Source organism: Silurus meridionalis, chromosome 21 (genome assembly GCF_014805685.1).
Source record: "Silurus meridionalis isolate SWU-2019-XX chromosome 21, ASM1480568v1, whole genome shotgun sequence".
Lineage (NCBI taxonomy): Eukaryota > Metazoa > Chordata > Actinopteri > Siluriformes > Siluridae > Silurus > Silurus meridionalis.
Genome location: NC_060904.1, coordinates 4194283 through 4217748, shown reverse-complemented (window position 1 = coordinate 4217748; position 23466 = coordinate 4194283). Strand labels below are relative to the sequence as shown.

At 36.0% G+C, this 23466-nt stretch overlaps 1 protein-coding gene across 1 annotated transcript; it reads left to right on the top strand.

The window, feature by feature from the left end:
- The first annotated feature begins 5646 nt into the window (after positions 1–5646).
- Positions 5647–22003, top strand: LOC124375392 (ferroxidase HEPHL1-like). Its single transcript, XM_046833703.1, has 19 exons — positions 5647–5917; positions 8068–8312; positions 12665–12877; positions 12969–13145; positions 13343–13597; positions 14055–14226; positions 14352–14491; positions 16169–16300; positions 16765–16970; positions 17070–17223; positions 17915–18127; positions 18418–18637; positions 18751–18890; positions 18990–19118; positions 19223–19323; positions 19469–19694; positions 19790–19929; positions 20114–20267; positions 20886–22003. Exons 1-19 carry the CDS (start codon positions 5757–5759, stop codon positions 20951–20953), a joined length of 3246 nt encoding a protein of 1081 aa, XP_046689659.1. The 5' UTR covers positions 5647–5756; the 3' UTR covers positions 20954–22003.
- Positions 22004–23466: the final 1463 nt, after the last annotated feature.

The window sequence follows — 23466 nt, the reverse complement described above, 5'->3', positions numbered from 1 at the left end:
GTGCCACATTTTGCCCACTTTTCTTAATGGATTTCATAGAATAATTCAAGCTGTTCGTTGTTTGAAATCCTTCAGAGAAAAAATTATATGCAATGTTTTATTTCTTCCAGCAGAGGTCAGTGTTCACTCTTATACCACTGGCCCATGCAACCAAGTAACTTAAATATCTGTTCTCAATATTCTCACGTGTACATTTTTTTATTTTATTTTTTTATTTACTTGCCCCATTGTGCAACAACAAACAGCTTGCATATAATGAAATAAAATATAGAAAAATATAATAAACAAATACTAAAATATTGTAGGTTAAAAAAATGTGTTTATGAAAAATGTAGCTGGCACTATATAAAGAATCTGTACAGTGTGTAATATGATTTTAATGGTACAGAGTACAGCAAATGTGTGTGTGCCTGAGTGTAGGTTAGGAATATGTTGACTCTTTCAAGTGTCCGTGTTCAACGACTTCACCTTCTACACAAAGCCCCACTATTCCATTCCCCCAACATAATATTGTATGTAATAGTATAATATATGTAATGTTCGAGTTAGTTCATTTACATTTTTTTCTGTAGCAGACTGGGCCTGGAATAACGTTGTTTTGTTTCACTCTGTGGTGTACTCTATGTTTGAAATGACAATAAAAGCACTAGACTTTATTTATACTACACTTTAAGGCAAAAAAAGACCTTACATTGAAATCTATGGGTTTTTAACTCTTTACTGTATCCAAGCTTTAAGATTTAAAAAAAATTGTCTAGGAGGGTCCTGTTTCACTGTATAAAACATGTAGGAGTAGGTATGTAGAGGAAGTGAAAATAAACAACACTCGGATGGAGAAATTAACTGCGTTATCAGATGCAGGTGTCCTGCCAGAAACCCTGGTTTTCTAATTCCAGAGACTGTGCATCTCTTCTGTTTATTTCAGACAGAACAAACAAACAAAAGATCTCTGTTAAGCATATAAGCAAGTTCCACCCCTGTCAGACAAAAACAGCATTCTGAGGCGAAATTGAGCACAAAACTGAATTGGAACCTGCAGTCCACCAATAGAACCAGATTATTGGGATTATGTTTACTGTCTTTGTACCATGTTTTGTCTTTACATGATCAGGTTATGGTCTTTTCTGGGGGGGTTTTAGGTTGTTTTTTTTTATTTGCACAATTAATATAAATTTCTGCACTGGCATCTGTTTGCTCACCTTTCAGGTGTAAACTTATAGTATTATATTATATTATACTATATTATAGTTATACTTATTATAATTATATTTGATCATTTACAATATATTCACTTACCTTTTGTTTTAAATAATGACCATAAGATTCATCTGTGCTTTTTGAATATCTCATACCACATTTAGTCCTCGTTGGGTGCTTGTGGAGATTTGTGCTCATTCAGCCACAAAGGAAGAAGTAATGTACTGATGTAGGGTGAGGAGGTCTGGGATGCAGTCAACTTTCACATTCATCCCAAATGTGTTCAATAAGGTTGAAGTTAGAGCTCTTGGCAGACCACTTAAGATCTTCCACTCAAATCAAGTCAAGTGGCTTTTATTGTTATTTCTACTATACACAGTGGTACACAGTAAAAATGAGACAACGTTCCTCTAGAACCCCGGTGCAACCCATGTAAACCATATCTTCCTGGAGCTGGCTTTGTGGAGCATTTTTATGCTGGAACAGGGAACAGAAAAGGAAAGTTTTTTTTACTGCATCCAAAGACATCCTATACAGTTGTGTGCCTTCAACTTTGCATTAACAGTTTGCACTAACAGATCCACACATGGCTGGAAATGTCAGGTGTTCCTTTTATCCATATAGTGTATTTAAATAAATATAACATACAATAATTAGCATTAGGAGTGCATGTAAAGCTGCTTCTTATACTGTTTTCAGTTTGCTAACAATTACTATATATACCAAATATATATAGCATATAATAACAGTGTTACCACAACTACGTTATTACTAAGCATGTAAATAAAACACAAGCTCCATAGGTGGCCATCATGTGTTCAGGAACCACTCAAATATTTCTCAGGGTAGAAAGTGATCATTTTCTCGACTTGTTTTCTCATCAATAAGGCATTTAGCGGTGAACAAATACAGACTAATTCAACTAATGTTTTTGGTAAACAGGTCCAGATTTACAGTAAAATATAGTTTATAATCTTGTATAAGCTTCGTGTAAAGAGCCGATTCAGCAGACCTCTTTGTACTTTAGCCTACTTTTTCTTTTGCACACAGGCATCTGGGGAACAATGGCCTGGGTGACCTTCTGTCATAAAAGACTCATGCTGTGGGTTTTATCACCAGATTTGCATGTGTTTATTCAGGTTTCAAGGACAATGAGACTCTTCAATGCTCTTTAAGACGTGTTGATGGTGTATTAGTTGATAGCAAATGTGACAGCAGTGTTTTGGGTAATAATGTAGAGGAGCTGTGAGAAGGTTGGAGAAAGCTGAAATAACAGTAATCAGTACATTTGGGGATACAAAAAGTGTAATGAATCTCTGAAAATAAGTGAAAGAGAATTACCTGAATTTCCCACCACAACAACCCCCATCTAAATTCTTACAGTATGATGTGGAATTTATTTGTTCATTAATGCAGCAAAATAGTAGTATAGAAAGATTAATCAAAGTCATTAGATAAAAAATTTTTTAACTCAGTCATTCTTTAGGCAAAGTTTTTTTCCACACTCCCTTATATGAAATCCCTTACCTTATCTGGTATTTAGGTTACTGGGTTTTAGAGTAAAACAGAGATAAGAAGTGCCAGGAAGTGTCAGTGTCCTCCCCATTTATATCCAGCAAATATCTTGGCTTTTTTACAGTGGCAGTACATTCTCTTTCTCTCTAATGTATCTATAAATATATATAGCAAGTTTGTTTAGTCTCTGCTTTGCACTTTGTAAGCTTTTTTATTCTCATTATTAAACTTGAAAACATACACAACAATGCTAGTACAAAAAGGAACTAGAAAACTAGCGTAGTATCACTGTGGCTACTCACTCCGTACCGGAAATAAGATGTGTTTTTCACAATAAAAATGCTAAAGAATCCATGGTGCTAAAGTTAACCGCTAACCAGAAAGTGGCTAGTGGCTAATGCTAGCACTATGCATTATTTAGCATTATATGTCCAGCTTTCAAGAATATCTTTTAATAGGAGAAAATCCGGCATGCAATTTTATTTTGCATTTCTTCGCCCTAACGGATTCAAAATCAAATTGAAATGAACCATGACTTAAAATCTGAGTTAGATACTAAACCATGAATTTTGTGTACAGTTACACCCTTATATATATATATATATATATATATATATATATATATATATATATATATATATATATATATATATATATATATATATATAATTTGTAATCCATTCGAGATGCATAGTAATACATTAGTTGTGGTAACACTGTTACTATATGCTTTATGATAACACTATTAATTATAATAATATTATATAATATGAAGATGAAGAATGCAGCCTATTATTATTATTATTATTATTATTATTATTATTATTATTATTATTATTATTAATATTATACCACGAAAGTGTCACTGTTTTCAAAAAGCGCTTTTAGATTTGTGTATTGTTCAAATTCAGTGATGAGGAGTGGCCTGCCTCTCATTATGCACAGTGAAGGCTTAGTTCACTCCACACAGTGTATCACTTATGTTGTTCTGGCCTGGATTTAAGAGCTTGGTGTGGAATTACACAGCGGTTGCTCTGAAAATGCACTCTCCTTCCCCAGTGGTCAGTTTCAGCTCACAGCTCAATAACAGTTTTGTGTCCATGAGCTTCACTTTCTTAGGCTGCTACATTAGAGAATATAAAGAGTAATATATATTAAACCGGTCATTTTGTGGTTCTTTTATTGTAAGATCTTCAGGAATGTTTTATCTACATCTTGCCAGACAACTTTTTTCTTTGCCTTTGGCTGTTTACTCAACTCAAACAGACCTTAAAGATTGTTAAGGACAGGCCACATGTCCCTCTTTGTTTTGCATGAGGAAGCAGAGATAAACAAAAGAAAAGCCAGAGGCTACATTCCTGAATATTGAACTACAGACCAATTTACAAATTCCCCAAACCTGTTGCCCAGAGACAAAGAGCTTTCGACACTGCTATTTTAGCCTTGGCTCTTATCAGCTATTTAAAGTATTTTCAGGGCAGTAAATCTGCCTGTCATTCTCTTCTCATCTTATCAGTTAGAGCTGTTAGGAAGTTAGGGGAGTTAGGAAACTAAATTCCTGACTTTGTTGTGCATCTAAAGAAAAGCAGCACATATAGATTTACACAATCATTTTGTATATTTGTAACAGCAATACATTTTAAATCAAGTGATAATAAAAGAGTAATACATCTAACTAATCCTTAGGTCATAAAATAGCTTCATACTTTTGCTATATAATAGATATACAAAAGAACAAGGTGAACATCTTGCTAAAACAACATTATTACTTTATATGTGTTTACACTGTATACACACACACACTCTTATTAGACTATATTTTTAAGATTGCTCTGCTTAACCACTCAGATGTTTTTGTTTAAGCACTGTTTAACTTCAAGTCAGGGCAGACTAGGCCTGGAATGGGAGGTTAAAAATGTACACGAGTGTGTATACAAACCTTTATCTCTCTCTCTCTCTCTCTCTCTCTCTCTCTCTCTCTCTTTAATTTGATTCAATTCAGGATAAATTAGGATATCTTACATGGCCAGTGTTTTTGTTGTTGTTGTTGTTGTAATAGTAATAATCATTTATGATCATCATCTTTATCATGATAATTCCTTTGTATACTTTTTACATTGTTCAGCCTACACAAGGTAGCAGAGGTGTCTGGGGTCTATCCCAGGAGACTCCGAGTGCCAAATGAATACAGGTAACAATCGCACACGCACACTACTGATATATTCTGGAAATAGAAATCAGGGAAATCTCCAAAGCAACCCAGCACCCCAACTCCGAAGGTGCAAAGCAAATAAACTAACCCTTAAGAAACTAATTTCAATAGAGGTTTTATTAGTCAGAGTAGCAATTATTATTAGTAGTAGTAGTAGTGGTGGTGGTGATTATTATTATTGTTAGTGGTGGTGGTAGTGGTAGTAATTATTGTTATTATTAGTAGTAGTGGTGGTAGTGGTGGTAGTGGTGGTGATTATTATTATTATTATTATTAGTAGTAGTGGTAGTAGTAGTAATTATTATTATTATTAGTAGTAGTAGTAGTAGTAGTAGTGGTAGTAGTAGTAATTATTGTTATTATTGTTGTTATTATTAGTAGTAGTCGTAGTAATTATTATTATTATTAGTAGTAGTAGTAGTAGTAGCTATTATTGTTGTTATTATTATTAGTAGTAGTAGTAGTAATTATTATTATTAGTAGTTGTTGCTGTTAAACACGTGTAAAAGCACGTAGCGTTGTGCTGAACAAAGCCCACCAGTCCTGTCCATTATTAATCGTTTATACGTTTCTGATTATAGAAAACAAATCAACCGGAAGTACTTTGTCTGCTGCATTTTTTTCGGAAATCCCCTGTAAAAACAAAGTACACCAAAGCTTCATTTTTTAGTTTCAGTTTCAACTTGACGTAACTGAAAAAAGGGCGTGGGTTTTTTTTTCTCTCTAGATAAAACTCCTGTCAACGCTGCTGCGTGCTTCAGCTGCCTCATTCAGCGGTTCACCCTGAGCAATAACCAGAAGGTCTCTCAGCTCATCTGCGACGCTTCCTACAATGAATGCACGCATTTGGACTTTCTGTGTGGCGTTTCTCAGCGTGCTCAGCTTGTCTTTATGTCTCCAAAGGACATATTACATAGCGATCCGTGAGGAGGACTGGGATTATGCACCAAGTGGACTCAATGTGATCAGTGGCGTTCCAATCAAAAGTGACCCGTAAGTTCAAGAGTACTGTATTCAAAAACCTCGATTAGAATGTCAATAGACCTTGTTGAACTACTACAGACATCAATACGACATTGCAAATGATCTCAAATTACTCTTTTTTTTTAAGTGCACTTGGGATTTCTACTATTTCATGTTGGACAGTTGTATATAGAGTGTTTTTGTAGTAAGATAAGAAGGTCAAGTGTGTTGTATGGAGATCTGATTACAGTATCAATGGACATCATTGTTCTACTGCTGCTGGTTATTCTCAATAGACATCATTGTGCATTTACATGTTGTATATGTTGTATGATGTAAATATGGCAGATGCATTTAGTGCTTTCGTAGTGATGATTTCATATACGAAGATTTTTCTCATGCATGAGTTTGCATGCATCCACCTCTTACCCCCTGTATATCTTCAGTTCAAGTCGAGTGAATTTGTCATTGCCCTATAAAGCTTATATACAGGGGAATGCAATGTCAATCCTCAATGACTATGGAGCAACACTTCATTATGCAAGACTTAATGTGTTGGACTTCTGATTGGAAGGTTGTGAGTTTAAATGCACTGTTTAACTCCCAACTGCTCACTTGTGTACATAAGAATTGTAAGTCGTAAAAACGTAAAATGTCGTCAAACTTCACCAAATGTCAAACTTTCCAAGTGCAAGAGTACTACATACACAGAACATGGGCAAATCTGGGAGCAAAAATAACTTCCATAATCATAAAACGTGTACAGTAGTATTTTGTGTTGTCGTTTGATTTACAGTGACGATTAGGACCGACATTGTAGATTTACAGAAAATCTGCATACATTTAGACTGCAAAATGCTGCAGAATGAACATTTCCTGAGATGAAATGATTAGTCAGTTCTGCTTGGGAATCCACCCTTTATGTACAAATCAATAGTATTAATGTGAGATTATCTACTGAAGATTTTTTTAGGAAGTGATATCTTAAAACTAACATTGGACCATGTATAACAACAGACAAGAGAATGGAGACATGAACATGAAGCTCTAAGTAGATGTAGTCTCAGGGGTGAATAGACAGTTTCTTATGAACTGTATGTAAATTTGATGTCATAACGTCAGCTGTAGTTTCAGTTTGGTTATGGAAATTGTGATCAAACCTTTCATTTCCTGTTTTTGCTTCTGCTGATGATTTATCTAACAAATAACATCTAGTGGTGATTGGAAAATGCGAATGATCAGGATGTAAACGGTTTCACAGTGATTATAACATCAGCTGTAACTGTAAGTAGTTAAAAAACATGACCCATTAAGAAGTAATACGTTGTCAAATTGATGTGGCAGAAGATAAAATCACTTCAGGATAGGCCTTTAGAAGAAAAGAATGTATTTTTCCCATTATTTTTTCCCAATACAGAACGTCTATTTTTAATATTTATATTCCTTTTATGTAAAAATCATCATGTTTACATTGTTTTCAGTCTGGAAAAGAGCCCCGCCCATAAAGATACGTACTGTAGACCACAAAACACCTCAGGGGTTTCCTAAGGTAATGAGGGTCGTTAAGTCAGACAGTAGCATCAGAGAAGGAATTCAAAGCACATCTGGTACAAAATACCAAAATTTATTAACACATGAATACAAAACTGTGAGTGAGCAGTGAATGCATGATAATCCTTAACCCTGATCCATACCCATGTCTTTTGTAGCTTTCCATGGCCTGACCATATGAAGTTATTTACATTTCAATAAAAAAAAAGAAAATCTGTTTTGAAAGTGAAAGAATGGAAAACGGGTTAACATTCGAATGGCGCACATGTTGAATGCCTGAGAACATTTCTGATGCTAATGAGCACTTTGAATAGAATCTTGGGGTGGTGTCAGGTTCTCCAATCTTGTATTAGCAGACACCTGGGGTGCAGTCGGCATTCCAATTCATCCCAAATGTGTTCAAGAGTAACGAGGTCATAGCTCTATGTCACTCACGAACTTCCACTCCAACCCATGTAAACCGTATCTACATGGAGATGAAATTGTCCTACAAAAACATGTCTGAGTCTCCTAGTTTATGTGAAGAAAAATCAATAATTTTTTTTTTTTTTTTTTTACTCTGTAGTAATGATGGACAACACATTTATGACAATTTTTTCATCTTTTTGTTACTTCTCTCATCTCTAAAGGCATGCCTCCGTGTTTCTGGATGCTGGTCCAACCCGGATCGGTAGAGTGTACAAAAAAGCAGTCTTTAAGCAGTACACAAGTGAGAGTTTCTCCACCGAGATCCCTAAGCCAGATTGGCTGGGCTTCCTCGGACCTGTGATCCGTGCAGAAGTGGGTGATGTCATCATAGTTCACATGAAGAACTTTGCATCACGCAATTATTCCATCCATCCTCATGGTGTCTTCTATGAAAAGGATTCCGAAGGTAGGGTTATTGTTTTTTAGCTAAAATGTTTTAATCAAACATAGAAGCTGCGGAATTGACTCCAAATGACTTGTTGTGGACAAACAAACACACATATATAAAATATTAATTTTGATTTTGGTGACCAAAAATCAAGATACAGTATGAAAAAAAAAATCTCTCAAACAAGTACCATTTATTGGACTTTTATTGTTTGTCTAGTGGACAAAGTTCACTATAAAACACAAGATTTATTCCCCATTGGCTGTTATAATAACCTTTACTCTTCTGGGAATATGTTCCACAAGATTTTGGAGTGTGCTTTGGAGATTTGTGCTCATTCAGCTGTAGGAGGCCTGGGGTGCAGTCAGTATTCAAATTCATTCCAAAGGTGTTCATTAGGGATTTGATCAGTGATCTCTAGCAGACCACTACAGGTATTCCACTCCAACCCATGTAAACCATATCTTCATGGAGCTGTGCACAGGGGCATTGTCATGCTGGAACAGGATTGGGTCTCCTAGTTCAAGTAAAGGGAAAATTTGCACCATCCAACCCCAAACTAAACAATAGTGTACCTCAAAGTTTGTGGTAAGAGTTTGGGGAAGGACCATATATGGCTGAAAAGTCAAGTGTCCCAATAGTTTTGTCATATACATTGTTATAGTGTATATAAATCACCTAAATCTCAGATCTGCTTACTTTGCTAATTTCCTTTAACCATCCCCGGGTCGTTAGGTCGACATCGTCACTTATCAGATCAGCAGAGTGTGTTTGAGTGCACGTCTGCATTTTGCTTGCCATGCAACAACCAGCGGCATCGGAAGTTGTGAGACACTTAATTTCAACTATGGTGTGACCAAGAACAAGCGAGGCTAAGCATGAATACCTTTTGTGCTTTTAGTGCTAATGTTTTTATATTGATTGTGCTTCCTCTCACAAAGTTCAGCTTATTTCTGTCGACTCATTTGTTATTTAAAAAAAGACAATGAATTGCTTAAAAAATAAATTTTAAACAGAACCAGTTTAGTAGTTCTATTCAATGTAAAAGGGGCATGAGAGTAAAGCCCTACAAGCTGCAGAATGTTCAAAAACATGAAATATTTTGAAAGTAAATTCAAGTGAAGGTCAGTCTGATTTCAAATGTGTATCTAACATTGTCTAATTATGCTCTATTATGCTGAATCTAATCTAATCTAATCTTATGCTCTATTAACTACTGTATCACTGTATCATGCATGTATACACATGTTTGGCAGAGAAAGGACACTAATATATAATATAATATAATATAAGACTATATATAAAATATATAATATACCATTCATCTACATTTGTGTAATAATTCCCCTTTTATTTGTCAGCATGAACAGTACAATGTGCAGTAAAATGCTATTAACTACTAACATAAAATTAACTACAAAATAGAAAGGATAAGACTTGGAGGCATTTTTTTGGAATTAGAAAAAAATGGAATTTACAATATATATTTATATTATATCAATTTATATTATATATTAAAGTAAAATCAAAAATGCATTTTCTTTTATGAAGCAGAATTTACATTTCAGAAAGCAGAAACAATATGACTCATTTTGAGTACTCGTAAAAAATGTAAAATATTATTTATAGTCATATTGATAATAATTATTATTATTATTATTATGCAAAGTTGCCCAGAGGTCCTTTTTACCACAATATACTTTTTAATAAAGTCAACTTTATTAAGACTTATAGACAGACTTCTAAGCTGCTTTATCATCTTCAAGAACTGCTGATTCTGCATGTTAGACAAAATAAATGGGTGACAGGTTAAAGGAAAATAACAGTTCCTGTGTTATTTGTGGGGGTCATCATTTGGAACTACTTGTCCCAGTAGAATCACTGCAAAGTTTTTTTTTTTTTGCCTATTCACCATTATCCTATGTTCAAACATGTCTGTCCAAAAGAGAGAAGTAGGAAATGGTAGTAGCTTAGTGGTTAAGAAGGTCATGAGTTCCCATTTCCTGCTGGACACTCTCATGTGCCCAGCAACCCCACCCACACATACCCCACCAACCTGTATGTAGATGTGGTGTAGAAAAGGTTAGGTACTCCTATGTTAGACAGCTCTCTCTCCAAATAAGGGTATTCCCTCATAGCTTCTTCCAGAAACTTGTAAAATTTATGTCAAGCAACAGACAAAAGGTCTTCCCTCGTTATGCTGTAAGTGTTTATGCTGCTTATGCTGTATATTTGTTCCATGCCTGGTTGTATATTTTTTATTTTGTTACAATAGTGAAACAGTGTGTTTATAGTGTGAAACATTGATGAAAATACATTACATAGAAAGTTACAGATATTGACCTACTTGGTCAGCTCCTATTGCAACATTTCACCTTGGCCGTTATGACAACAAAATCTTGTTGGCAGTGGTGCTAAAGTTCAATCCAGTCTGTAATTCCATAAAAGATTTCGAAATCAGGGAATTTCAGTTTAAAGGGAGACTCCAACGACGCCAAGAAGCATGTTTTAAAGGAATACCAAACAGAAAATCCAAACAACTGGCATTTCCTGGAAGTCATACGGCAGACATGTAGTATTACAAACACACCAAGAAAAGCTCAAGGCTGCAAAAATATGCATCTGGCACTCAGCTCAACAAAAGTAGTATGACACAACCCAGATCATATTTCACATTTCCAGTAAGCCAGGTTGTGGGTCTACGTTGTGGGGTTATCAAGGTTAAGATCAATATTTACTTTACCCAGCTGATATAGGACACTCTGTAGCCAAGTAGATTCTCCCTAATCAATTTCACATGAAAGATTCATCACAAATGTGTCCAAGACTCCTGACTATGTTTTAAAGTTCCAGGAATTTAGCGATTGAAACTTTGAGGAACCTCAAATATAGCACTAAAACTTTTAGAGCTTTTATTGATTATTGCATTAATGCAAGCATATTTCAGTAGGTATGAGTAGATATGAGATATCAGAAGAGTTCGGTGATAAATGTTTTTTACACATATTTATATTATATATAGTATTTTTTATACATATTCATAGTAAATTGCCAGTCCACAATTAGTTAAAGTTACAATCGAAAACCTGATGGGTTTAATAGTTATAATGAGAATTATATTGGATGTACTGGAAAATTACTAGTAATGCGTGTGAGTGTCTATTGTAATCTGTTGTTTTCTATTCGGGATACATTATGTCTTTAAGTCTAGTTGACACTATTAAGGACTAAAAAATGTGTAACCTCTACACTTGGTAACTTGTTGGTATCTACTGGATATCAGTAGGGACCATTAGGACATCTTTAAGCATCCAGACTCCAAAAAGTAATATAGTGGAATTCTTTGGTCTGAGGATAATGATTTAATGATGTTCACCAGCACATTATGTGCTGAAAACTATTGTGATGGTTATAGTAGTATTATAATGGGGTAGTGAAAACCATTAGAATTTGTGTGTAATATTTATATATATATATATATATATAATAGACATGATATATATAGAGAGAGAGAGAGAGAGAGAGAGAGAGAGAGAGAGAGAGAGAGATCATGTCTTTTAACTGCATTATTAATGTTTCAAAACTCCTAAATAAATAGATGTAATATAGATTTTATATTTTATAAATCTGGATGTACTACTCTAAAGTCAACTCTAGGTCAACTCTAATCCTGTATTATAGCATAAAATCCTGCTTTTTTAAAACCCACGCTTGGTTGTTTTTTTCATCATGAAACTTTGTTTTCGACATGTACTGTATTATGTAACTGTTTTCACGGGGTTCCCTCTTACGGATTCAAGCGTACCTTCAGGGGTCTTTCTTTGAAGGGGATTCCCTATTTAGATCACGTGTGTTTAGCAGGTATTGGTTTCCTGTGAGAAAGCCTCAGCAATGTGTTGTTTAAAGACTTGTATATCTTCAACAAAAATCATTCTATTTAAAAAATGTTTAATGTTAATAAATCGTGACCCATAGTTGTTGTTTTTTTTTTTTTTTGTATTGTTAAACTGAACAAATCTAGTTTGAATTAAGTTGAATTATGTGCATGGCTAGCTAATGCTATGCTAAGAGGTTTTCCCCTACTGTGTAGCTTAAATCAAAATGCACAAACTTCCTTTTTCAAGTCTATTTTTGTCTTGGCAGTTAATGCTAGGAATGCATTTACATTCACAAAATGGTGTACTGTTTAGTCAAGATTCAACAAGCTAATAAAGTATGTCATGAGTGCTGCTTTGTTGTCGAAACCGTGAGTAGCCATGTAACTGTAACTTCCTAAGTTTGAATAGGAATTGTGAGTCCAGGAGGCCAAAAGCATTCACGTTCTCTAAATTACAGGAAGTTGCTTAACCTCAATGTTTGCTGTTTACCAGGCGCCCTGTATCCAGATAGAACATCTGGTCGGTATAAAAAAGATGATGCTGTGGGTCCTGGTGAATCCTATACATACACTTGGAAAGTGACTCAAGAGTTTGCACCAACCGAATCTGACCCCACCTGCCTGACATGGATCTACCACTCCCATGTGGATGCACCTAGAGACATTGCGTCAGGACTTATCGGGGTTCTACTCACCTGCAATAAAGGTCAATTATAAGGATAAACTTACCAAAAAACATATTAAAGACATAAACATACATGCTTTAACAGGTTATATGTCTATTTTTCTTCTATCAGGTACTCTGGACCACTCTGGAATTCGACGATCTGATGTGGATCAGGAATTCTTCCTGATGTTTAGTGTGGTAGATGAAAATCTGAGTTGGTATATGGATGCAAACATTCACAGGTTCAGCCCTGAGGCTGTGCATCTTAAAGACGATGAGGATTTTCAGGAGTCCAACCTCATGCACTGTAAGCAGTGTTTAATTCTTTGTTGTTTTTTTTTTTTTTTCTTACAAAAGTGTCCTGTGTTAAAATCAGATTAGAAAGGGTAAAGATGAGTAAATACTTTCAATACTTGTTTTAATGTGGGGAATTTTTACTTTACCACAGAACAATGAAAACAAGATGGTTTCACTTCCCTGAACGTTTCTTTTCTCTTTCTTCAGCAATCAACGGTTACGTTTATGGTAACCTCCCACCGTTAAATGTCTGCCTCGGACGCACCGTGTCTTGGCATCTGTTTGGCATCGGCAACGAAGTAGATATTCATTCTGCCTACTTTCATGGGCACACCCTGCTCGAGCGTGGTCACCGCACTGATGTGCTCAGCCTATTTCCTGCCACTTTTGTCACAGCAAAAATGGTTCCCATGACAACAGGAAAGTGGATGTTAAGTTGCCAGGTTAATGACCATATGCAAGGTATTACTTTAAATTGTCTTTAAATATATTTAAATGACTTATGACTTCACTTTTTCCCCCTTATTTTAAAATAAGTGTAGTTTAGTGTAAAGCAGTGACACGATCTATATCAGTATCTTTTCAATGCTCCACATATACAGTATCTGGAGTCAGATCTAAAGCTGAGGTGTGGAATAACTTTTGCAAATCATGCAATATTTTTTTTATTTGTCCTGCAGACTTCATATCTGTATCAATGAGCATTTAATTACAATTGCATGACATTAAAAACATAATTTTTTGGGGTGTTGCATGCAATCCAAGTTTTCATGCATATCAAATTGTGAATCTTGAAAGATTCCAATGTGTGTAAAATATGCGTGTTTATGTGGAAGTACATGTTTTTAACATGTATGTACACAGAACATCACCTTACCCCACTTTTCCTTTCTTTCTGTTCGTCGTTCATGACGAGTAGCAGGTATGCAGGGCTTCTTTAATGTGTCTGTGTGTGAGAAGGGCGATACTGCACCCACAGCGCCTCCTGGCCGTGAGAGACATTTCTTCATTGCTGCTCAGGAGGAGATTTGGAATTACGCCCCCTCTGGAATTAACAGTTTCACAAATGAACTGCTGGATAAGGAAGGAAGGTGACTATATATAGTTATTTTGTGATCACACAACCATCATTATTCTTTATGCAATCACACAGTCATACGCTATAAACGGTCTCGAACAAAACAGTCATGTATGGTTTCTGTTTTTCTTTCTGAAGTGATGCTGCTGAATTCTTCACCAAAACGGAAGGCAGGCTGGGTGGGAGTTACTGGAAAGTCAGATACATTGCATACAATGATGATACATTTACCACTAAGCTTGAACGGCATGGCTCAGAACATCATCTCGGCTTTCTAGGTAAATGAAAAAATTATTTTGTGCATATACACTATATGGACAAAAGATTTAGGAGGCACACAGTTTTACAGAAGTCCTAAAAAGCCAAGCATTATATATTTTTTGTCTTATTATCTCACGATCTTGAAATTGTTTTTGTGATTACGATTATTTTTGTGATCTCGACATAAAAGTTTTCTGATCACGGCTTAATTTTCTCATTATCTCGACTTTACAAAAGTTGTTTTCTCGTTCAGCATTATTCAATTTTTCTGTGGATTCAGCGTAAGAGCATGTTCTCGAGCAGCGGTTCTCAAACCTTTTTAGCAGGATCTCCCTTTTGTAGGGTGAATCTTTCTGTGGCCCACAAAAAAAGAAAACCCATGACGCAAAACATCCTTAAACCTACAATTTTACTGAAACATTTTAGATTGTACCACAAACAAATTAATTTGTACAATGGCGGAACATCAATTCTGTTTGTAGTCTTATTTCTCCGATGTTGAATATACATTTTTTTTCTACATTTCATAAAATACACTTGTACATCAACGGAGGTTTTTCAGCATGGTGTGCTGGGTAAAATTTCTTTTATTTAATTATTTTTTATAAATTTCAATTTTATTTTCAATTCATCATAGTTTACATAGGCTGACAATCCTGACATTGGTAAAATCATTTTTTCTAATCATTTTCTAATCTAGTTCTAGAATTTCTGTGCCCTAGCGACATCTGGTGGCCCCACAGGGGACCGCAGCCCCCAGTTTGAGAAAGACTGTTCTAGAAGCAGCTCCGTTGCAGAATCGCGATAACCGTATTCGCTTTTACTTTGATCAGGGACTCGCTGAATCTTCTTTCAATACTCATAAAACAGGAATAGCAAACCTCCTTTTAATCCAGGATCTTCCTCAACTACGAGTCCCAAACCTGTTCCAGCATAACATTGCCCCTGGGAACAAAGCCAGCTCCATGATGATATTCTTAACATGTGTTGGAGTAGAAGATCTTGAGTTGCCTGTTATAGAGCTCTGACCTCATTCCTACTGAATATCTTTGTGATGAAATAAAATGCTGACTGCACCCCAGACCTCGTCACCCCACATCAGTACCCGGAAACATCCTTGTGGATGAATAAGCACCAATTTCCCAACAAGCACACTCAAAAATCTATTGGAACATCTTCCCAGAAGAAGGAAGGTTATTAATGACGACTAAATGTGTAATGGGATGCTCATAAAAGCGAATACAAACCTTATGATCAGCTGTCCACAAACATCTGTTCCTATAGTGTGACTGTTTAAGGGCCTACAGTCAGTAACTGTACACTTGCAAATTGCATTTTTAACTAAACCAATATATCGTCTGAGTTTATGTGTTTAGCTGCCATGTGATATTCCATAAAAATCATCTCTTGGATTAAGCATGTGTTAGCCATTAATAGCCGGTGCTCTGAAATAAAGTGGGTGGATATTGGTAAAGCCTGTGAGAAAAAGAAAATGTTTTGTAAGCAAATAACACAGAAAATGTTATTATTAATTTATAATGTAAATAAATCGTTATAAATGATAGTGTTCTAGTAACGATCTACAATGTCCTTATATCGTACAATGACAAATGTAAATGTGGCAAGATCTATTTTAAAAATTTCGTGTTCATATCTTGGAGTCACTCTCTTGACATCTTTCCCGACATCCGTAGGTCCAGTCATTCGAGGGGAACCTGGAGATGTCATTGTAGTAACCTTTCGGAATATGGCATCACATAACTTCAGCTTGCAGCCTCATGGTCTGTCGTATGATAAAGTTTATGAAGGGGCCTTGTATCAAGATGGTAAGATCTGGTTTTCCATATAAAAATTACATTGTGCGTAGGGGTGTGGCCCCGATTAGTTGTAGAGTTGATGCTTTGTTAGAAGTCCGATTCAACTACTAATCTCACAGTCTAATCTCCGCAGAGGTGCTATGAAACTAAGATCGTGCCATTTTGGTTTTATGGGGGTGTTCAATGTGTCTATCCATTAGAGTTAAACATTGTTGAGCTGTGTGGTGATGATCAAATTCTAAATGTAGTCCTGAGTCATTGTAGCAGACTGTTCACATTAATTAGAGTACAAATCCATCCTCAAAGTTCTTGTGTTACTCCGTAATTTTACGAATCCCGGGTCATTCCCAGTAATCAGTGTTATTCAATTACCGATCATGATGTTCTAAGGTCAGAATGTTATGCCTGGTTGATGTATATAAGGACATCTTTGGAAAAGTGTAGACATGTAACTCGTTTTTTGACCTTCACAGGTTCTTTGAAAGCAGGGGCCATGGTGGCACCAGATCAGACATTTACATATAAATGGCGGGTGCTAGAAGGCCCCTCGCCCAGTGACCCACCCTGCTTGTCGTACCTGTACTTCTCGGCTACAGATTCCATTCATGACACCATCTCTGGTTTGGTGGGACCGCTACAGGTGTGCAAGAAAGGAGTCCTGGATGAGAGCGGTCGGCAGGTACTCCACCTACCCACACTCTCACACACACACACACACACACAGTAATCGATTCCAGTCATTCCTGCATCTTTGTTAAAAGTTTTTGTTTGTGTGTAGCATATAGGGCACGAGGTGCAGAAAGAGTTTTTTCTCCTCTTCACCGTGATAGATGAAAATGAAAGTTGGTACTTGCAGAAGAATATTGAGCAGTTTGGCAGTGATGCGTCAGACACCGATAGCCAGATATTTCAGGAGAGCAACAAAATGCATTGTAAGTACTGCTGCGATTGTGTGTACCAGATATAATTATGAAAAGCGTGATGGTACTACACGCAGTAGTAAGTGGTTATTACTGATTACTATGACCAGTCCAGAGAGCGTAATCAAGATGGCGGACAACATTGTTAGCGGGTGCCTGGAACAGTGTGTGGTGATAAAGTTTCTTGTGAACGAAGGCATAAAACTTGCAGATATCTACAGAAGACTTCAAGCACAGTACGAAGAGTAAAACACTCAGCTGCAGTGAGGTGTAACTATTTCACAGATGTCCAGCAGTGACGATCGCATTTATGCTGGTTCCAAGCCCACAGCAGTCATTCCTGTAAACGAGTGGAACGCCTGATCCTGCATAACATACGCCCCCAATCTTTCCGTGGGAACGGTGAACACAATCCTTCAGCAGGCTGTCCTAGGAGCTTTCAGACATACCGGCAAATCTTTCTATACTGAATCTTCCCAGGCATTGGTTAAACGCTGGGATAAGTGTATAAATGTAGCAGGGGAGGATATAAAAAGACAAACGCAGTTTCCACTCCTTGCAATTTGTTCTTTTATTTGTAAAAGTCCAGTTTGACGCCCCTCATTCAATAATATACTGCATAGATCTGTATTTGGTCTGTTAGTATGAAAATGCAGAGCTTCTGTTACTTTGTTTAACCCATTTCTGTGTGTTTTTCCTGTAGGTGTAAATGGTTTCATGTATGGGAACCTTCCTGGCCTTGATTTGTGTGAAGGGGACCATGTTGTGTGGCACATGCTCGGCTTGGGCACAGAAGTGGATCTCCATGGTGTTTATTTCCAGGGAAACACGTTTCAGCGGGGCGGCACTACGCATGACACACTAAGCCTGTTCCCTCACACCAGCGTCACTGTCTCAATGGTACCAGACAACGACGGTAATCTAGTAATCGTCTTCTACATTTGCTTTATTCTTAACGCGAGTTATCGTCTGTATTGCGCCAAATATCCGTATCTGTGTACAGATTTAAACCTGAGATACACATTTAAACCTGAGATTTAAACTTTTACTAACAAAAAATCAATTATATATAGTCTGTTTTTCCCCTCACACCAGTACTGAGAAACCACAAACCACAATCTTCCACTGTATATAGCATCCAGGTGTTCAACTAATGCACTTTAGCAATTCATCTATAAAACAGTTTATGACTTTGTACATTGACAGGTGTTTTTGGGCTGAGCTGCCGTACAACCGATCACTACAGAGGTGGTATGCGTCAAAAGTACACAGTCAAACGCTGCACCGCGAGCCAAAAGCCTGGATCGGACGTCACTACCTTCCAACCTGATGTGTATTTCTACTTGGCTGCCGAAGAAGTGGTGTGGAACTACGCCCCAGACCGGACATGGGAGTTCGAGAAACATCACACGACTCTACGTGACAGGTCTGTGTTGGTGACTGGTGTTACTTTAGGGTCTAAAAACACCGCAAATAGTGTGTCACACATTTGTACACATGTTTATTTGATATTTGTCTGTTTTTGCCCCTCCATCTCAGCCCTGGAAAAGTTTTCCTCGAAAAGTCCAAGCTCCGGATTGGCCCTGAATATACAAAGGTAGTCTACCGCCAGTACACAGATGATACCTTTACAAAAGAGAAGCCCAGAGGTCCTGATGAAGAGCATCTTGGCATTCTGGGTACAATACACAAGTTTTAATTCCTAACTTTAGAAGAGTCCATGCAGCTGCAGTCTGTATTATTAAGGTTTAATATGTATTGTGTTGTTTTTTTTGCAGGTCCTATTCTCAGGGTGGAGGTTGGCGAGAAGGTCCAGGTTGTGTTTAAGAACAAAGCCGAAAGGCCATATTCAATTCACGCTCATGGTGTAAAGGCCAGTGAGCAACATCTATCACCTGTTTCTCCAGGTACAAGACAGACCACTATTACTGATGACCAATGATATTCTCGCATCGGTGTGGTTTATTCTGGAATGTACATTACATGCTTAATAATATTGTGTGTGTTCTAGGTAATGTTATGAGATATAACTGGACTATCAGTTCACAACCTGGAAGAACTGAGCCCAACTGCATAACCTTTGCATACTACTCATCAGCGGACTTCCCCAAGGTACAGTGCACTCTGCTTAAGATCTGCTTTGCGGCTGAAGCTGTGCTTGTTTGTTGTTTAAACATGTGCAATATTTTCATTAAAAGGAAAACAATGCATGTTGATGCATCTTTATCTGATTTTTGTGTCTGGTGGACTGGGACAGGATCTGGCAAGTGGTTTGGTTGGACCATTGATAGTGTGCCGTAAAGGGACTCTAGACGAAGCCAGGCGGAGGAAGGATGTTGACAAAGAATTTGCACTGCTATTCATGGTGTTCGATGAAAATGAATCATGGTATCTAAATAAAAATATAGAAAAATACCTGAATGTGGACCCAACAACTGTAGACGTACACGAAGATGAATTTCTAGAGAGTAACATGATGCATGGTTAGTTATTTTATTCAATTAAATGTAGTTTTTAGTAACGGTGCAAAAGAGTTTTGTAAAGCTAATAAAATCCTTTTTTTTCATGTTCTGATCAGGTATCAATGGAAAGCTGTATGCTAACCTGCATGGTTTGACAATGCAGCAGGGAGATCGGACCGAGTGGTATTTAATGGGGCTGGGGAACGAGATTGATATGCATACAGTACACTTTCATGCTCAGAGCTTCATATACAAGGTATACATTTATATACACTTTTTTAACACCCACTAACAGATGCCATTATGAAGAGATAATCAGTGTTAAAATGTCACAATATTATGCGTGATTGGTGTATATATATATTTAGGGTTTTTTATATACTTTACGTTTTACAACATCCACTCTATAAATTCATATGAATCCTTTCCTCTTCTTTCAGACTGATTTCCCCCACAGAGCCGACGTATATGACTTGTTCCCCGGGACATTTAAAACAATAGAACTGGTTGCTGGAACTCCTGGAACGTGGCTCCTTCACTGCCACGTGACGGACCACATTCATGCCGGCATGGAGACAACCTTTACTATCAACGGTAAGATTTTGCAAATACATTGGATGTACTTATATACTGGATGTACTGTTATTAATGTTATAGTGTTAATATTGGAGATTTCAGATTTGTAATGATAGAACCTAGATTTTAAACTAAATCCCCTTGTTTTTGGGATAACTTCCAAATAACTTCCAAATCCATTGTCCTATCAATGTGTGAATAAACTGGAAGCAACACTGGAAAATAAGTAAAACATAATATAAAAAATAGTAGCCAAACATCAATAATAATTTTTTTTTGTAATCGACAAATAGAATTTGCACTGTTTGTTTTTAAGAAAGCATGCAAGGTTCACGGTACAAGCATGTGGTAGAGAATAGAGTTAAAATAGAATATTTTTTAGTCAGCAGTCAGTAGATATTGAAACAGAACCAATTTATATCAGGTGCAAACAAAAATAGCAACCGATTAAGCACTATTTAAAAAAAAAAATTTCCCATTCTAATACAACTACAGATTTCCAAACAGGAAAATCCCTTTAAAAAATGACAGGTTCATTTGTCTACAATATTCTATAAAATTAATGAAATACTTCTCTCTTTTTCCTTGGTTACTTACATGCATAGAAATGTTTTTCAAATCCATTGTTTCTTTCAGGCTGTACATGTTTGCGGAGTTTTTCACAGCTGCTACTACTAATCACAGTGACCATCTGGCTCCAGTGACTCAGAAGAGACTTTTGAGGAACCATTCAGCATGAACTGCCCTCCAAACATGTGGTTTCAATGTGGACAAGTGGGAGGCAGAAAAGTACACTATACATAAATGCACTAGACATGATGCTATTTAATGAACAAATCATGTTCTTTTTAAGGACAAAATCGCCAAGCTGGCAAAGACAAGGGACTTCTTGAGAATGCCTTACATCCATTACTCCTATGCATGCATACAGTTCTCGATTTTTTGTAATGAACGAGAGGAAGAATGAACAATGGCAGAGCTGGGAAATTATTTCAGGAAGAGGAAATGAAAGAAATTAATTTTTTTTTTACAAACACTGAAATAATTAAGGAAGAACAACTAAAATTGCTGTGATTTTGATTTTAACTTTCATATACCATGTTCTCATTCACTGAACCTAACATGCTTAGAGTTTATTTAAAGTATTGAGCCAGTAAGACCAATTCAAACCCCTAAGTGTTGCACATAAGCAGTATATGCAATACATCTAAGAGTTTGATATGTAACTTTGTTGTTTGCTTGGGTTTTTTTTTCATCTTTGGATATACAGCGCACTGTTACTTTTCAAGCTCAAATCAAATTTGCACATCTATGAGTACTTGCTTTGTTGTTAAAAAGGAAGTACTCTACAATAAACTTTATTTACTATACAGTACAGTATGTTCTAAATATGTTCCATTCACAACACCCATTGAACACCTTTGGATTGAATGTGAACGCTGACTGCACTCAGGCCTAATGTCCTTGTGCCTGAATAAATCTCACACAAAACTCCACAAGCACACTCCATAATCTAAGTCAACATCTAGAAGTTATTGTAAACAGCAAATGACTACTAAATGTGGAATGGGATGTTTATAAAGCACATATGTATCTTATCTTTTGTCTATTTAGTGTTAGAGTACACGTGTTAAAGCACCATCAATGCTGTGCATCAAGTATCAATGTCTCATGTATATCATTGATAATGTCCAATGTGATGATGAAAAGGAGAGAAAAAATAAATAAATAAAATGTACATGTACCAATGTGAAGACGTTTCCAAAAGCAATTTGTGGTAGATTCTGCTCTTACTGTGCAGGAGATTGGCTGTATATTTTCCCAAGACCAGGCAACCCCAACTTCTGGTAATTTACTTTAATATAATGAGAAAAGGTGATTTTTTTTTTAATAATTTGATGAGATAGTTTTAGGTAATTAAAATAGGCTGGATATTTTTTTGTTGCATTAAATGGTTTGTTTTGCTTGCACATGTTTCTAGAAGATGGAACGAGATAAGAGAACAGAAAATCCTCACATACAGTTTGGATAATTTTGAATAAAATTTAGAATAAGTAAAAAAAAAAAACATGTTTTGGTATAACAAGAGGTCAAAGTATCTAGTCTACACCACCAGACATAACATTCTGACCACATACCTAATATTGTGTTGTGAGCTCGTCTGTTGGATCGGAATGCGGACCACACGGATCAGCACTTGTGGTTGAATAAGCAAAAATCTTTACAAGCACAGTCCAGAATTTAGTAGAACATCTTCCTAGAAGAGTGGACATTATCATAACAGAAAATGGGGCCTGAACATGGAATGGGATTTAAAGAAATTATGTTGCTACAGAAAATGTTGGAAAGTGAATGCAATTAAATGAGACCTGACCACCTGTCAACTCAACATTTTTATTAAATTATCTAATGTGTTTATAAAATCAAATAAAAGCATTAATCAATTACAATTAAAACAGGAATTGTTATTGTTAATCAGCAAGACAAACATTGACAAATCTATCAAACTGCCAAATCAATAATGGAATAGGCTTTTATTCTCCATTTTACCAAATTGCATAACAGACCACAATTCAAGGTATTTATGTCTAAAAGTGTACTTAAAAAAATGCACACATAAAGACACATATACACATATACATATACACACTATCTTTAATTTAGACATTTTAGATCTTATAGTGGCTGCTTGTTGGGGAGTAAATGGGTGATTTCTCCTTTGAACAAATGTACTTATGCTGGGTTTTTTCTTTCTGTAAAATAAAAATAAAAATAAAACAATTGAGTATGCACGGTACAACGTGTAAATCAACATTTGTATTGTTTTTAATGATATTTGCAGAGAGCACGCTGACAACCATGCTTGAAAAAATAAATCTAAATAAAATAGTATACAACATTGAATTGACAATTTGTCTAAAACAATACCGATATTTTGTTCATTTATGAAGATATAAATAATGCTAAAATAAAACAATTTAAAACAATTAAATCCATTGCATAGACAGTCATTATCTTAGCTTGGTAAAAAAAATCTAAATATGAGCATGTGAAGGAGTTATATGATTATGTTCTTAAAGTGCTGGTTGTTTTTTTTTTTTTTTGCATAATTATCTTGCTTTTTCGTTAATAATCATCTGTCAGTTTAGGCAAATTTGCCATTTACTTTAATATTTTACATTTCACATTTTCATTTTTACAATTTACAGTACAGAGG

Excerpts from the sequence above, each read along its gene's own strand:
- LOC124375392 (XM_046833703.1), top strand. The coding sequence starts at position 5,757 with ATGAATGCACGCATTTGGACTTTCTGTGTGGCGTTTCTCAGCGTGCTC. Across the intron at positions 17,224-17,914 it reads GGAGAGCAACAAAATGCATT|GTGTAAATGGTTTCATGTAT; the intron begins GTAAGTACTGCT and ends TTTTTCCTGTAG. Across the intron at positions 18,128-18,417 it reads AATGGTACCAGACAACGACG|GTGTTTTTGGGCTGAGCTGC; the intron begins GTAATCTAGTAA and ends GTACATTGACAG.